This window comes from Leucoraja erinacea, chromosome 26 (genome assembly GCF_028641065.1).
Source record: "Leucoraja erinacea ecotype New England chromosome 26, Leri_hhj_1, whole genome shotgun sequence".
Lineage (NCBI taxonomy): Eukaryota > Metazoa > Chordata > Chondrichthyes > Rajiformes > Rajidae > Leucoraja > Leucoraja erinaceus.
The window spans coordinates 14012188-14030426 of NC_073402.1; the positions used below are offsets into that span (position 1 = coordinate 14012188).

At 45.5% G+C, this 18239-nt stretch overlaps 1 protein-coding gene across 4 annotated transcripts in view; it reads right to left on the reverse strand.

Moving 5' to 3' along the window:
- LOC129709667 (zinc finger MYM-type protein 4-like) overlaps positions 1-18239 on the reverse strand; it is a 175289-nt gene that overhangs the window by 105986 nt on the left and 51064 nt on the right. Inside the window, exon 1 of one of the 4 annotated variants that reach the window (XM_055656168.1) lies at positions 5528-5681. The exons of the other annotated variants lie outside the window; for them this stretch is intronic. Coding sequence (XP_055512143.1) covers positions 5528-5590 — 63 coding nt within the window. The 5' untranslated portion in view covers positions 5591-5681. Of the gene's footprint in view, positions 1-5527; positions 5682-18239 lie in introns of those variants that run through there. 4 annotated transcript variants of the gene reach the window in all.

The window sequence follows — 18239 nt, forward strand, 5'->3', positions numbered from 1 at the left end:
ATATGTATCTATATATTCAAAAGTCTGAGTGTGCGTGCGTGTGTGTGTGTGTGTGTGTGTGTGTGTGTGTGTGTGTGTGTGTGTGTGTGGTGATCACATCTTCTCAAAAACTAAACACAATAGGTTAAATGTTTTCATATTGCGGTCGAGATTTTTGCCGTGGAGTCCGAAATCGCCTTATCTGAAGATTTTGACGTGTATGTAGGTCTGTGTGCGTTTGTATCTTCTTGAAGAAACGACGTGCTAAAGGCAATTTTTTTACATATTCCAGTAGAGATTTGTCCCCTGGAGTCCGAAATCGCCGTATCTGAAAATTTCATGCTTTATTTCTCGAATTAAATGAAAATGTTCAAAAATCGGACAAAACTTTGAAATAAACACGACTGTCTTTTGCTGATAACATCACAATGGGTCTGCACCATCTTGCTCGCGGTGCCCCTCTCCCCGTTGCTCTCCGCTCCCCTCTCTCCTTTCCGCTGGCCTCTCTCCACCCTCCTCTCCCCTCCCCGGCCTTTTTCCTCTCTCCCCCCCTCCTCCCCTCTCTCTCCCCCTCCTACATTCCCCCTCCTCCTCTCCCCTTACCTGCTCTCCCTTCCCCCGGCCTCTCTCCCCCCACCCGGCCTCTCTGCCCCTCTCACTCGCTCTCTGCCCCTCTCTCTCGTCTCTGCCCCTCTCTCTGTCTCTGCCCCATCTCTCCCCCCCCCCCCCCTCTCCATCTCTAGACGTGCCTGCGTGGGGGCTATGCGTGAGTGGATAGGATGAGGATGGGTAAAAGGAGCGAATGAATAGCTTTAATATAATATCAAGGGGGTTGGTTAGAGTGTATGTGTGGGGGTGGTTAGTGTGTGTGTGTGTGTGTGTGTGTGTGTGCGTTAGTGTGTGTGTGTGCGCGTGAGTGTGTGTGTGTGTGTATGTGTGTGTGTGTGTGTGTGTGAGTGACACCGCAGGCTGCCCCCCCCCCCCCCCCCCCCCCTGCCTGCGTTAACTCCGCAACCGCGCGTAGAAAGGACGGGCCCACTTGGTCTAGTTATATTCTAAATTTCTCCCAGTCCTCCAGTTTGCTGCTTCTCTGGCCAATTTATATGCCTCTTCCTTAGATTTAACACTATCCCTAATTTCCCTTCTTGTTAGCCACGGTTGAGTCGTATTGCCCGTTTATTTTTACGCCATTCAGGGATGAACAATTGTTGTAATTCATCCATGCAATCTTTAAATCTTTGACATCCACCGTCAACCATTTAATTATCATTTGCCAGTCTATCCTAGCCAATTCTGTCATATCATCAAAGTTACCTTTCTTTATGTTCAGGACCCTTGTTCGAATTAACTGTGTAATTTTCTATGAATGCACAATTCTACCATATATTATGGTCAATGTTTCCCAAGGAGCTTTGCACAACAAGATTGCAAACTAATCCTTCCTCATTATACAATACCCACTCTAGGATGGCCTGCCCTCTAGTTGTTTCTATATATTAGCTTACAAAACCATCCCATATACACTCCAGGAACTCCTCTTCCTCAGTGTTGTTACCAATTTAGTTAGCCCAATCTATATGTAGATTAAAGTCACCCTTGATAACTACTATCCCTTTGCAACACACATCCCTAATTTACTGTTTGATCCCCAACCTCACTACTGTTTGGTGGTCTGTACACAACTCCACAAGCGTTTTCTGCCTTTGGCTATTTCACAGTTCTACCCGTACAGATTCTGCAGCATCCAAGCTAATGTCTCTCCTTACTATTGCATTAATCTCCTCTTTATACAACAATGCCGCCCCACCTCCCCTTCCTTTCTGTCTATCCTTCCTGAATATTGAATACCCCTGTATGTTTAGCTCCCAGCCTTGGTCAACCTGGAGCCATGTCTCCGTAATCCCAACTATATCATGTCTGTTAAAAAAATAAAGCAAGACAAGACAGAAAGTGCTGGAGTAACTCAGTAGATCAGGCAGCATCTCTGGAGAATATGGAGATGTGACATTTCGGGACCCTTCTTCAGGCTGTTTGTGATGATGGGAGAGGAAAAAACTGGAAGAGAGGAGGGGCAGGCCAAAGCCTGGTAAGTAATAGGTGAATACAGGTGGGGTGGGTAAGTAGTTTGATAAGCAGGTGGCTGGACCCAGACCAGATATGAAAAGACAGATGTGAGACAAAAGGACTGAGTTACAAATTGTGAAGGAATGTAGGTGGGAGGTGAGAAATAGGAGAAATAAGCTAACCAACATTTGTGTGGTCTCACTCTGGCAATGGAAGCCCAGACATAAAGATCAGCATAGGAATGGAAAAAAAAGTTAAAATAGCTAGCAACCAGGTGATTCAGTAGACCTTGGCCTTTGCAGAAGGCACCAAGGGGAATAGATGGATAGATGTGACCAGTGGTGGAATCACGTTTGCGGTGACATAAATGTGATGGATGCAGAAGCTGGTGGAATTGTGAAAGGTCATCTATCCATATTGTTCATAAATGTTGCCTGACCTGTGGAGTTACTCCTGCTTTGACTTTTTTTTTTAAAACTAGCATCCGTAGTTTCTTATGTCAACCTCGTTGAATCTTGCAAATAAAGTAAACATTACAATTACTCTTTTCCCCCATTTAAATAAGAAATTGTGAACTCTGCACAAATTAAAGATAATCCCATTCTTATGCAGAGGACTTTGCAGCCCAAGATTATCTTTGTCATGCAGACACTGGAGGAACAGCTTCTCATATTGGTAGCATGGGCAGCTTACAATCCAACGACAGGAACATTGAATTCTCAAATTTTAGGTAACCTCTAACAGCTACCCCTTCCTTGCCCACACCCTTCTTACCTCCTCTCATCTGAGCCCCGCTGGCACCTATTTCCCCCCTCCCACCTACATTCCTTTCACAGGCATGAGATAAGGAAAATTTGAAAAAAAGAGGAAGAGAGAGTGGTAGGATTCCAAGGGGCAATGCCCCTGGCGGAGGTAGATGTCACAATGGCATCTCATAGTCTTCCAATCAAAATGGGATCTCATTTACATACGCTGCCTTGAACATTCCGCCCACCGACAATTACATCACAATGGGATCTCAGCTGCCACCCGACAGTGACTGACTGAGGTAGGCAAAATGAGAGGTGACAGAGACAGACATAGAGATAGAGAGAGACAGATATGGCGTGTGTGTGTATGTGTGGAAGGGGGGGGGGGAGGCTGTCTCCGGTTTTCATTGAGGGAATAGGGGAAAATAATTGACAAAAAATAAAATGGCGCCCCGCCCCGCCCCTCCCGTGTTTACTTAAATAAATAAAACGCCATCCCACTTGCCCTGCCTCTCCCCTGTTTATTTAAAAAATGAAACGGCACCCCCCCCCCCCATGTTTACTTAAAAAATAAACGGCACCCCCACTTGCCCCACCCCTCCCATGTTTACTTAAAAAATAAAACGGCACCCCCACTTGCCCCGCACCATTGCACCACCTTACTCACCATTGACATGTGGTTGTTTGTATAAAGTTTTGTTCAGATTGATGTTATATTTCACAAGTTATCACATTTTTAAGTTAATAAATCCACTTTGATAATCACTTCAACACTTCATTGCTGACAGTTGCAGCTATGACGTCACAATGGGATCTCACAGTCCTCCACCCGACATTTGCAACAATGTTGCCATCGTAGAACACTTAGTCATGGTCCTGGCAGCAAGTGGTTGAACAGGAAGGGAAGTGGAATTGGAAGTACTGGGGGAGGCAGGGGAAGTGCAATTGGATTTTTTTTAAAGTCCATTGCTGTGGGCGGCAGGTGGAATCTTACGTTGGGGAACAGGTTGCATTGGGGGACCAGGCCTTCCGTTGGGGCTATGGGTTAGTAGTGGAATACTGCGTTGGGGGAACAGTTGAGTGGTGGAAACGGGTTGCGCTGGGGGAACGGGAGAGTGGTACATTATTGCTTTGGGAGAATGGGGCCCAATGGGTTCCACTTGGTCTAGTATATATTACTAAAAATCTCATCTTGTTTTTTGTGCATGTGTGTCTGTCTGTCTGAGTGCCCATGTGATTCCGGAACGACATCAAAATTGTACACAATAGCACTACAATTTTTGCACCACAATTTTTGACTTTGGTGCCTTCTCACACAGTGTGAAACTTTGATTCTGCTGTGTGGGGATGTTTTATGTTAAATTCTATAGTGTGTGTTCTTTATACCCTTTCTGGCTTAATCCCTCCCTTCACCACCTCCAGTTTAAATTCCAGTTGGAATATTTTGGAGGACCCAAGAACCAAGTTACTCACAATTTTCCTCTGGTGTGGTGACTCAAGTTTCGTTCAGATTGATGTTATATTTTACAAGTCATTCACATTTTTAACTGTACAAAACCCCAATTTGAGAAAGATTTATTCCCTTTGCACTGGCACTTACAGCTATGACATCACAATGGGATTGTAGCCCTGCTTGCTACAATGTTGCTGTCCCAGGACACCGAGTCCTGCCAGCCCTAGCTTGCATTTTTTTTAAATGAGGGAGGGTGAATAAGGGGAAATGAGCAGCCCCAGCGCAGTTGGGGGCTATGGGTGAGTGGTGGAATATTGCGTTGAGGGAACAGGTGAGTGGTAGAACATAGCCTTGGGGAACGGTTTGCGAGGGGAATCAGGCCTCCCATGGGGGCTATGGGTAAGTGGTCAAATATTGTGTTGGGGAAACAGGACAGGGGACCCGTCCCACTTGGTATAGTAACATTTAACTCATACATCCAGGTTGTTCCTATCCCAACGGGCTCATTTTACACAAAGGACGCGCAAAAAGCTCTGCAAGATTTGTGCAAAATATCTTGAAAAATCATCTGAAGTTTTAGTAATTAACTACATAAAACTTTAACTTTTATTTTAAAGTTCGGATGCTAATATGCTCACAGTTTCATCAAACATAATGTTGATCTTGTTGCCTGAAAACTAACGATCCGGCTCCCGATAAATAAATCTTGACCACTCTCTCAGAAACAAAAGCATAACACGGCATGGGCCACACTAAGTCACTATCGCGATGTTTTAAAGGCCCCATTCAAAGTTCCACTTTGTGTTATTTACAAGCTATAAAAACATAACTACAATAGCCAGAGAGCCCTCCTGCCACTTGGGCAATATTTGGAATTACAAAAAGCTCCAGCCTGCAGAACGCTAAATGCCCCTCTAGTAAATAATGCAAATGCACGCGTATTTCAGTGTGGTATAAAGGGGATTCGCAGTTTCCGTTCCACCGACTCCGAAGGCCTTGCATGTGTGTGTTTGTGTCTCTCCTGGACTGACAAGTGACCACCCCCTTCCCCCACCTCCTCCCCCCCTCCTCCTTCTCCTCCTTCTCCTCCTTCTCCTCCTTCTTCTTCTCCTTCTTCTCCTCCTCCTCCTCCGCTCTCCCCTCCCCTCCAGACCACTCTCCTCAATGTGCTTCCACCTCTCCTTCTCAAAGCGTGCATTTTTACACTTGAAATATCAGTTCGACCGGCACGCGAAATGCAACGCCGCCAGGCAGGAGTGATAGTTACGGCGGATGGACCTACCGTGCGCGATGAACCTGTGCATCTGGAGGCGCGGTGATCACCCTCCTCTCTCGGCTCCGCCATGTTGGTCGCACCAGCATCGAGACGTCACGCAGGCCGCCGCCAGACGCAGCGCGCCGTGACGTCACGCGCAGTGCCGCCGCCAGACGCGGCGTGACGTCACGCACAGTCGGGGTGACCGCGCCGTGACGTCACACGCAGCCGGAGTCGGGGTGCTGCTGCGTGACGTCACTGTGCGGAGGAGGAAAACGGGGTCGCGCTTCCCCAGGCGGGAAGAGACTGTGGCAAGAGGTGAACATCCTCCAGCCCCACTCTGTGTGGGAAGGAACTGCAGGTGCTGGTTTACACTGAAGATAGACATAAAATGCTGGAGTAACTCAGCAGGACAGGCAGCATCTCTGGATGGAAATAAAGTGCGCGTTCAAAGGCTCCAACAAATTCATAAGGTCATAAGTTCTAGGCGCAGATAAAGGCAATGCGACCCATTCAAGACATGTGCGGAAATCCTGGGGAGGGAAGGAAGCTGTCCGTCCCCCTCCCCCCCCCATGTTTTACGAGTGGGGGACACACGCGCGCCCCGCGACTGGCTGTAGCGCCCAGGTCGGCTCGCCTGCCCCACACTACAAGGACGTGCAGATTTGTAGGTTAAGTGCTTCGGTAAATTGTAAATTGTCCCTATTGTGTCAGATGGTGCTAGGGTACAGGGTGATTGCTGGTCGGCGTGGACACGATGGGCCAAAGGACCTGCAGTTCCCAGGCCGCTTGCGCGCCCAGGTCGGCTTGCCTGCCCCGGGACTGGTTGTAGCGCCCAGGTTGGCTGGCAGGTCTGGCTGTAGCACCCACAACGCCTGCATGCCCCGGGACTGGCTCCAGTTCCTAGGTCGCGAAAACTAATTTTTTTTTTTAATACGCCCGCGGGCCGGATGATTTTGAAAAATATGCCCGTAGGCCATAGATTCCCGACCCCTGTCCTCGATGTCAGGCCTCGTTGTCTCCCCCACATGTTTTAAAAACGATTTCCACCCATGAATTAGGCCATTCAGGTCTACTCCGCCGTTCAATCATGGCTGATCTTGGGGATCATGACAGAAGCCTCCCCGTGGCGATCCCTGGAAGCGACGACTCGACACACTCTGTAACGCGTCGAGCACCAATTCTGTCAACATGTTGGATGACGACGGGAGCCAACAGCGAGTTACATCGTCTGATACACGAGCGAACGAACGCGATGACTGATCTAACCACCTCAACCTCATTCTTCTCCCCATAACGCCTGACACCCTTACTAATCAAGAATATCTGCCTTATCAAGTCAATCTCTGCCTTAAAAAAATATCCATTGACTTGGCCTCCACAGTCATCTGTGGCAATGACTTGCACAGATTCACTCATTAAACAAATTCCTCCTCATCTGCTTTGTAAAGAAACATCCTTTTATTCTGAGGCAATGCCCTTTAGTCCTAAACTCCCCCACTACTGGAAACATCCTCTCCATATCTACTTGATGGATTTGCGTTTAAAAGCAAGGAGGTCCTACTGCAGTTGTCTAGGGCCATGGTGAGACCACACCTGCAATTTTGGTCTCCTAATTTGAGGAAGGACATTGCTATGGATGGAGTGCAGCGTAGGTTCACCAGGTTAATACCCGGGATGGCGGGACTGACATATGATGAAAGAGTGGGTCGACTGAGCTTGTATTCACAGGAATTTAGAAGGATGAGAGGTTCTCTTATAGAAACACTAGACTAATTGGGACCTGTTGGGTCCCAGCATCACACGGGAGAGCTGCTCACCAACGCAATATTCCACCTCTCCACCAATTCCAATATTGCTCGCCAGTGGGGGGGCTGTCTGTTGCGCTAGTATGGGTGGTGCAGGCCGAAGGTACTGGTTTCCAGAGGGCTGGTATAGACATTGTGGGCCAAGTGGATTCTTGGGCTGGCATCCAACTGTTGCAATGATTTTAAAAGCCAAGCCAAGGCAAACAATTGGGCTGCAGCCACCTGACAACCAAAATTCATTTTGTGAACACAAACATGTTAAAAAAAGGTGAGGCAAACAATTGGGCTGCAGCCACCTGACAACCAAAATTCATTTTGTGAACACAAACTTGTTAAAAAAAGGTGAGGCAAACAATTGGGCTGCAGCCAGCTGACAACCAAAATTCATTTTGTGAACACAAACTTGTTAAAAAAAGGTGAGGCAAACAATTGGGCTGCAGCCAGCTGACAACCAAAATTCATTTTGTGAACACAAACTTGTTAGAAAGGCGAGGCAAACAATTGGGCTGCAGCCACCTGACAACCAAAATTAATTTTGTGAACACATACTTGTTAAAAAGGTGAGGCAAACAATTGGGCAGCAGCCACTTTACAGCCACATCGAGGGGACTCACGTGCGTGCGTTCAGTGTTATTCGCTGCTCAGAGAGCCGTGACCCCCTCGCTTCCTGGGTCTGGCAGAGACTGAGTGAGGGACGACACTTCCAGGTTTTTTATAGCCCCTCCCCCCTGCCGCCAGCGGGGACAGCAGATAGAATGGCAATTAAAAAAAAACATTACTATCTCTCTGAATTTTCATCGATAGGAAAAATCCTCTGGTCCCAGAAGGCGGAGGGGGGCTCTGAGTGAGGTGGCCAAAAATGATGGCCGTAGGTGGCGGCGTTCTATCGGAAATCGAAACCACAGTGGGCCAAAAGCGGTCAAGATCAGACTTTTAGTAATATAGATATTAAATTCGTAAGGGATTGGACAGGCTAGATGCAGGAAAAATGTTCCCGATGTTGGAGAAGTCGCAGTTTAAGAATAAGGGGTAGGCCATTTAGGACTAAGAGGAAAATAAATTTCACCCAGCAGGTTGTGAATCTGTGTCATTCTCTGCCACAGAAGACAGTGGAGGCCAATTCACTGGATGTTTTCAAGAGAGAGTTAGATTTAGCTCTTGATCATATTGAATGGTGGTGCTGGCTCGAAGGGCCGAATGGCCTACCCCTGCACCTATTTTTCTGAGTCTCTACTCTATCCAGGCCTTTCACGATTCACTAAATTAGGTTTAATGTTGCACTACTGGGGGCACATTGATTACAATGGAGCGATTTGGACTTGCAATCAAAATTGTACACACCAGATTCCCACAGATATCAAAGTCATTAGAATATAAAGTGCAGGAAGTAACTGCAAATGCTGGTCTGCACTGAAGATAGATACAAAATGATAAATGACACAATATGCTGGAGTAACTCAGTGGGTCAGGCAGGATCTCTGGAGAAAAGGAATGTGAGAGTCTGAAGAAGGGTCTCGACCCGAAATGTCATCTATCAATTTCTGCTGAGATGCTGCCTGATCTGCTGATAGGCTGCGGGCCAAGTATCGAAAATATGTCTAGGATTTAACTTTCGTGACCCATGTCTCGGAATTACGTGAAATTTTGCACAGATTTAGATAAAATATAATTGAGAAACAAATCATAATTCGTCAGTGCCAATAGTTGCACATTAATTAATTAAACTAATTTGAAAATGAGGTCGAAAAAGTAAGCGCCATCTGGTGTCCAATGCCCATATTACACCATGGGGAGCCTAATTCCATGCTGCGGTCTAAACCATATATTATTATACCATATATAGTATATTACAGTCATATTCACGTCATATATATATATATATATATATATATATATATATAAATGTGAATATGACTGTAATCATACATAATTATGTATAATTATCTATATTACCACAAGTCTGATCTTGACCACTTCATGTTGTTCTGTATATTGATTTTAGAAAAAACACTGCCACTTACGGCTGTGATTTTTGGCCTACTCAGGGTCCCCCTCCGCTGCGCAGGACAAGAGGATTATTCCCATCGATGAAAAATAAAAGAGTTATTAACGTTTAAAAAATGTTGAGATTCTCTCTCCTGAAGGCCACGCCCCATCTGGAGGGACTATAAAACCCAGAAGTGTTGAGTGCCTCAGTCAGTCTCTGCAAGATGAGGGAGTGAGAGGGTCACGTCTCTCAGTCTGAGCTGTGAATAACACTGAACACGTCTACTAAACTGTGAGTGATTTTACTGACCTGTCAGTGCCCTTAACGTGGATTGAAAATATAGTTTGGAAATGCTAAAGCTGTGTTGCCTTTGGTTTGGAAATGCTAAAGCTGTGTTGCCTTTGGTTAGGAAATGCTAAAGCTGTGTTGCCTTTGGTTTGCAAATGCTAAAGCTGTGTTGCCTAATTAAAGTTGCCTTGCCGAATTAAAGTTGCCTTGCCTAATTATAATTTCCTTGCCTAATTAAAGTTGCTTTGCCTTTTATATAGTTAAAAGTCTAATCTTGACCAATTCCTGTTTGTGCTTTATATTGATTTTAGAAAAGAACGCTACGACGTACGGCTGTGATTTTTGGCCATCTTACTCAGAGTCCCCCTCCGCTCTTCAGGTGCCGAGGATTTCTTTCTATCGATGAAAAATAAGAGTTATTAGTGTTTAAAAAATGTTGAGATTCTCTCTCCTGTCAATCACGCCATGAAGGCCACGCCCTTTCTGGTGGGAGGGACAATAAAACCCAGAAGTGTGGGCGTGGCTCAGTCTCTGCAAGATGGAGGAGGGAGAGGTCATGGCTCGCTGCCTTTTGTGGTTGCACCCTGCTTGATGTGGTAAGAAACTGCACTTGAATTTGGTGGCCTTGCACCATGCTTGAAATGTAATTTCAAGGAATAGCCGTGAGTCAACTGCCAGCCCACCAGCTTGAGTGACTGAGCCGCCAGCCCAAGAATCCATTCGGCCAACAATGTCCATACTAGCCTTCTGGAAACCAGTTGCGGGCTCCGTACGTGTGGCCCCGCAGCGCGTCCATCTTGGCCAGCAGCTGGATCATTGTAATGATGGTGGGGAGCAGCACTGCCCTGCACGCCCCCTGACCCGCCTTCAGCACCCTCATAGCACTGGCTCCGTCAGTCCGCCAACTCGCTTTCTGCAACACCGACCTACCGACAACCCGACCGACCACTCTCAGCACCCACCAGCGGCCCGACCTGACCAACCACTCTCAGCACCCACCGGTGGCCTGAATAACATACTAATTACTAATTAGAATACTAATAAACTATTACTAAAACTCTCACCATGACCACAACTTTTCTAATAAAGATTTTTTAAAAGCCGACTGAATGCCTGCCCTGACTAATTACTCACGGCACGTGCCTGGTGTATGGTGTGTGTGAACTGTGTTCAAGGGGCATCACAACGGGAACGCGGCAGCTGCACCTGCGCAGTTGGTGGCTATGCGTGAATGGTGGAATATTGCAATGGGGGACCAGGCCTCCCGTGTGAGAACGGGACCCAATGGGTCCCACTTAGTCTAGTTACCTTTATTCCTTGGAAACCTTGTTATTGTTTTGATGTAATTAGGAGGCAGCCATGATCCCAGGGTCCCAGTGACCATAAATCAAAGCAAGGGATTGGTCAATTTGCGTCCGGCCTCAATGTCAAATGTGCATTGATTGGACATTTACTACTCGGAAAATTAGAGGTTTTTCTCATATTTGTTCTCATATTTTTTTTAAATGTGCAGGTTTTGGTCTTGATGAGTTTCAGGTATAATTTATATAATATTTTTGCACAATATGTTAAAAATTCAGGTAATTCCGTGAGTTGGGTCACAAACTTGAATAAAAGAAGCTCATCAGCCACAGCCTATGAGTTACTCCAGCATTTTGTGCCTATCTCAATTAGAATATTATGTCTTTGCAATATTAATGCACAACAAAACCAAAGAGATCAAGAATAAATGTATGCAGATGTTGGGTATCTGAAATAAAACAGAAAATCCTTAAAATACTCAGCATCTGTAGAGATAGAAGCAGTCAACATTTCAGTTCACATCTGGTAGTTCCATACTGGAACTATAATCTGAGCATTTCCTCCAGTATTATTTTTCTTTCATTTCTCATTTTAAAGAAGAAATAAAAATACTAAGCACACAATAAAGGGAACTAGTAAATGTTACTATCATTCTCTCCATTCTCTGTGCTGCCCACCAGAAGGACCACATGCTCCCTCTGTAGTCACCCGGAAACAGTAAATACTGTATAAAACAAAAGTCTCTATATTTATAACTGTTTTTAAAATCATTTTTTTCTATTTCTCCACACAAGGTCAGGTATATTTTTAACACATGGCAAAAAAGTACAATCCTGAAATTAAGAGTGAAGTACAACATGGAAGAAATGATATGAATAGTGCCAAAATAAAATGTGGTATATAAAGATAATCTAATGTTTATCCATTAATGAACCATTGAACTAAATGGTAAACATATACATGATAAATATGAATTCCAAAGAATTCTAGAGAAAAAAAATGTACACGGATTTATCTCACAAATGATAAATGAAATAGTTTTACATACTGATTCAACCGAGTTTATCAACAAAGCATATCTTAGTTAGCAGAAGTTTGTTTGGATAATCTTCAAACAGCAGTCTGTTGAAGGGGTGAAATTGCAAGGAACATTAACAGCATTTTTTAAAGCATTTATAGAAGTGTTTAATGGCAGGCAGCTAGTATAAAAATCTCTGCGCACATGTTCACTTTGAAAAGACACCCAGGACTCAACCAATAATGCAATATGGGTCGAGCTCAGGAATAAAAAAAGGTGCGATTACCACAATGGGTTTATTCTCTAGGCCAGCGTTTCTCAACCTTTTTACCCTTGCGGAACCCTTGAAATAATTTATGTCTCAGGGAACCCCTCGCGTCACAATGGCGATCTCTAGCGTCACGAGGAGGACCCGTCAGCCGCGTCTGCGCAGTTGGGGTTGGATTGCTGGGTCAGGAGCGCTATTTTAACATCCAGCATCATATAAAGGTGAATGCTACTGGGGGAATATTGCGTTGGGGGAGGTGGACCCAACGGGTCCACGCTTGGTCTAGTCTGGTGGTGTCCAGCTCATTTTAGGTCACGGGCCGGATTGGGCAAAATGAGAATTCATGCGGGCCAGATCAGTTGTGCATACGCGAATGCACGCTCCCACAGCTTTCGTTGCCTTCGTTTTTTCAATCCGCTCTCATGTGTCTCAATCTCTGCTATAACTACAAAGTGGTTCACTTTACAAATGTTGTTTCTTATGAAGAAGATTGCCTAGCAAACATTACTTTTATAAGTTGTAGGCCACAAGAACGTTGTGATGAGAGATAGAAAAACGATGCTATTTTGGCTAAGAATGTTTTGGGAGCCACACCCTTTCCATTAATAAACCATTTGAAATCGAACATTAGCAGACAGAAATGTAGACCTAACAAAACAAATTATGGTTTTGTTAGGTCTACTTCTCTGCCACCATTTTAGCACTGGCATCCAAGAGAGATTCCGGTTGTGGCCTCTCCTGGTCAGTGCGGGTTTCTGGAACGATCGTGAGACTGGGAAGGGCAGTCAAGGAGTCATCACAATGCTGGCAGTGCTCAGCCACGCTTCTCACACCATAAAAGGAGCACGCAGCTGATTAGGGAGGCAGGTCATGAGCACGAGCAGCGGCTCAGGGGGAGCCCGGATGCCCCAGCACTGGGGATATCAGCAGCCCGATCCGGCACCAGGGACCAAAGATCCTATAGCAAGCAAGATAGCTCACTTGGCGAAAAACACGTAGTGGGGTCATGGACAGATTCATGGACAATCTTGGGCCCCATTTCCGTAACCGGCTTCCGTTTCCGCACCCCTATCCAAACAAAGATCCTATAGCAAAGATCCAAAGATCATAGTGCAAGTTTAATACAAACATCAACTTAAACACAGCACATGAACCATTTAAAAAGAAATTTTTTAAAAAAATTAAAAAAAGACAATTTATAAAAAAACATTAAAAAAAGAAAATTAACAGAATTATAATTTATTGACATATTAATCATTAACAAAAAATAGCAAAATTATGAATTAATAGAATTATGAATAATGAGTCTAACACTATATCACACACACACAAACTGTTCCCCTGCAACGCTGATTACACTGCGAGAGGGATTTACAAAGTCGGGTCGAGTTTACTAAAATGGTCGACGAAAAGGCTGACGTTCCGTTCCATGGCGTACTGCACGTCAGCCCATTGGTTTTAGCGGGAGTGCACTATCTTGCTTGCTATAGGATCTTTGCCGGAGACAGCTATAGCCCGCTCTGGCATTGCGGAAATCCCTCGGGCCAGATTGGACCACTTCGCTGGCTGGATTTGTCACCCCTGGTCTAGTTTATCACTATTTCTCGCGGAACCCCAAGCGCCCTCTCGCGGAACCGTAGCATTACGAGAGACGCTGCTCTAGGCCTTCCAATAACAAACAAGAGTCGGGGGAACAGATATGTAGAGAGATTATGGAAAGATGTAAAAGCAACTTAGTGTTGTAACATACTCACTGGGACTCACGCTGCCAGAGACTGAAATAGGGCAGATTTTGCTGGGTACTTCCAGGAGGGTTGCCTGAAATAGTGCCCAGATAGTCGAGTGAGGGAATGAACTACACTGGACAAATTTGGTCAAGTGATCAGAATTTCAGTGGGAAACCATTTTGGGAACGTGACCTTAACTCCGTAAGTGTTCCGATAGTTACTGGCATGGATAGGACTGGGCCTCAGGTGAAAGTGCTAAATTGAGGAAAAGAGAATTACAACGGTAATTAGGCTGGAGCTGAGGAGAGTAGATTGGGAGCAACTGTTACTGTCTGTGACTGGGAGTCATTTTCAGGCCAGCTGATTAGAATGGAGGACCAACATGTTCCTGTGAAAATGGTATGGTTCAGAAACCATGGATGATTGCTGTTGTTGCAAATTTAGTCAAAAAAAAGAAAGCATATGTAAAGTTAGCTGAAATTGAGCAGAGCTCTTGAGAAATATAAAAGTAACAGGAAATAACTCAAACTGTGAATCATGAAGCCTAGAGGGTCATGAAATAAGAAGGCACAAGTAAATCTCATGGCATTTTATGCATACATTTTTATCAATGACAGAGGTAGAAAACAGGATGTGGTTCTGCAGAGTGAATATAGAGAGTTAGCAAAGAGGTTAAAATAGATCTCAAGGGTAGTAATCACTGACTCTCAGTGCCATAAACGTGAAATAACCCAGATGAATGTCTGGCTGCGGAACTGGTGCAGGGTCAGAGATTCTGATTCTTGGATCATTGGCATCTATTCAGGGGCAGAAGTAACCTGTACAAGAGGGAAGTCAAGGGACCAATATCTAAGAAGGAAGTTTTGTTCCTGCTACGCAGGAAGGTTTAGACTAGATTGACAGGGGAATGGTCCAAGAGCAGAAAATAGGGAGACAAGAAGTTGATGGAAATTACTGCAGTTAAAGAAGCAAGATTGGTGGACAGAACGCCCAAGGGCATGGTAAAGAGAGAAGGAGGGTTAGTAGTTTCAGCTGAATTTATTTCAATCCAAGAGGCATAAGGTCATATTAGGAATGAGTAGATTTAGGCCATTTAGTCCATCAAAGCTACTCCTCCATTCAATCATGGCTGATCTGGCGACCCGACCTCGGAGCTGGGGCAGTGTTCCGGCGGCAGCGGCCACCCGACCCGACCACGGGCCCAGTGGATGACATCGTCGGGAGCTCGCAGGTCACAGGTTGGTGACCTGTTCTCTGGAGCTTCCGCAACAACAGCTGTGTCCGCCGGACTGGAGGGCGGCAGCTTCGACCATCCAGGCCGCGGAGTTGAACTGGCCCGTTTGCGGAGCTCGGATTCAGCTGCGGGACTGACATTACTTACCATCGCCCGGTGGGGTCACAACATCTGAAGCCTGGGTCGCCTCGGCGTAGAGGGAGAATAAGAAGGGAAGAGACAAAGACTTAAGACTTTTGCCTTCCATCACAGTGAGGAGGTGCCTGGTGAACTCACTGTGGTGGATGTTAATTTGTGTTTATTGTGTGTTTTTGTCATTTTTACTATATGTAGAACTGCAAGGCAACAAAATTTCATTCAAATCGCAAGGTCTGAATGACGATAAAGGCTACTTTGACTATTTTGACTTTGATTTTGATCTATCTCTCCCTCCCAACTCCATTTTCCTGCCTTCTCCCCATAAGATCAGCAGCATAATAGGAAAGGCGGATGGTCTCAGGGTGTGAATTGCCGCAAGTCCAGGAAGGCTGTAGGCTCACCTGGTGGGGCAGGCAGAGTTAGCTGGGTTTAGCGCTGTTTCTCTGCGCTGGCCCGTCTGATTCCCGACCAAAGATCTTATAGCGGAGGATCTTTGCTGCCGGCCTCTCTGGCCACACATGGGGGGGTACTCGGGAGGGGACTGAACAGCTCCGGAGACCCGGCCGAGATCGATCCTGGCTGCGGATGAAGCGCAGGTCTGTGCCCCATCTCCCTCCTCCAATCACCGCGCTTTATCCTCAGTCCCACCCCCCCTTCCCACTCCTCCCTCCTCCAATCATCATGCTGAATCATGTCCCGCCCCCATTGCCTGCTGACAGATGTCTCTCTCGCCCAATCAGTGCCCTCGATCATCAGACCCACCCCCCCCACTGTCTCGCGGAGAGCGGAGATTTCACCGGGTTTTAAAATCCGGTTTTCAAAAACTTGGGGGGATGTACCCCACCTCTCCAAACATGGAGGGGACATGTCCCCTCTGCCCGCCCGCCCCCCCCCCTGTACGGGCATGATAGGGGTACAGGTAAAAGAGGAGGGAGGGTTGGCATTTTGCTGCAGGAGGACATAATAGTAGTGCTTAGAGAGGCATTATTGGGGGATCATCTAGTGAGGCCATATTGGTAGAATTCAGAAACTGTGATGTATGGCGGACAGTGTGGGGTGGGAGGACCCGTTGCTCCTCCCGTGCAGCAGGTAGCACTGCACAGGTCAAAGGGATATGTTTGTATATAGTTTATCCTGTTTGTGACCAATGTGAGTGTGCAGTCAGATTCTGTGTGGGCAGCTATTTTTGAGTTGTCTTGCTGCCAGCATTGAGTAATATAATAAAGTCTTTTGTTGTACCTTGAAGACTCTCAAGTTTTTGTGCAGACCTGGAAAACGAACACGAAAGAAACAAAAAGAAACTTTGATGGAACTGTATTAGAGACCCCCAAATAATCAATGGAAATTAGGGAAGCAAATATGCAGGAAGTTCACAGGTGGCTGTAACAATAATAAGGTAATATTAGTGGGAGGTTTTAACTGGATGAGACGAAATTTGTTAAATGTGTCCAAGAATGTTTCCTTAATGAATATGCAGATAGCCATATCAGAAAAGGGGGCAGCCCCCGACTCCCCCTCAGGATACGAGCTAGGGCATGTGGCTGAAGTGTCAGTGGGAGAACACTATGGAAGCAGTGACCATACTTTTTTAGTTTTTAAATACCCATAGGGAAAGTTAAAACTGGTCCACAAGTTGAGGAACCAAACTGGGACAAGGCCAACTTTGGAGGCATTAGGCAGGAGCATCTGAGTGAAACTGTTTGGAGGTAAAGGGAAATCTGGCAAGTGGGAGGCTTTTAAAATGCAATAGCAAGAGTTCAGGGACAATGTGTTCCTGGTAGGGTGAAGGGTAAGGCTGGAAGGATCAGGTAACCCTGAATGACGAGAGATAGAGTCTTTGGTTTGGAAAAAGGCAGAGACATAGATCAGGTTCAGGCAGACAAGATAAAGAGAGTCTCTTGATGAAAAGAATCCTGAGGCGAGAATGAAGGAGGACAATAAAAAAAGGATTTGGTAGGCAAGGTGAAAGGAAAATCTAAAGAGATTCTACAGATATATTTTGAGTAAAAGGGTGGTTCGGGAGAGAATCGGTCCCCTTAAAGATTTGCATGGCCCTCTATGTGTAGAGCCTCAGAAGATGGATGAGATATTTAAAACCTATTTCTCATCAGGTTTTACTGTGGAGAAGATCATGGAAGCAAAGAAAATGCAGGGACCCTTGGATAGATATTTGCTTAAACTTACAGAAGACTGGAGGGAGGCTAATGTTGCACTGTTATTAAAGAAAGGCAGCAAGGAGAATGTCTACGAACTATGATATTAATGGATGGTTAGTTACTGGAAAAGATTTTGAGGGACAAGACCAACCTGCATTTGGGATCGATTAGCAATAGTCAGCATGGATTGGTGCACAGGAAATAGTGTCTAAAAAAGCGAGATTGTATTTTGTTGACGAGGTAACCAAGGATCAATGAGGGAAGCCGATGAACTTTGTCCATATGAACTTTAGCAAGCATTTTGACAAAGTCCACCATGAAAGGCTTGTCTGGAAGTTTAGATCTCATGGGATCCAGATTGGATACATAGCAAAACACAAAGTGTTGGAGGAGCTTGGTGGGTCGGGTAGCATCTTTGGAGGGAATGGGCAGGCACCATATCGGGTCAGGACGCATCTTCAGAAGTAGTCTGTTCATTTCCCCCACATATTCTGTCTGACAAGCAGAGTTCCTCCAGCACTTTGTGTTTACTCAAGATTCCAATATCCAAGATCCAGTTTCTTGTGGATCCTATTTAGATACATAATTGGCTAAATGACAGGAAGCAGAGGCCTAACGCAGGAAACCAGGACTAAGCTTAGATTGGCTTTCTGGTCGCCATGGGCATGTTTGACCAAATTGCCTGGTTCTGTGCTGTACGACTAAAGGATTTGAATGAAAATATAGATGAACTGATTCATAAGTTTGCACATTGGTACATAAATTGGTGGAAAGAAGGTGTCAACGAATACTGCAGAATATAGATTAGTTGAA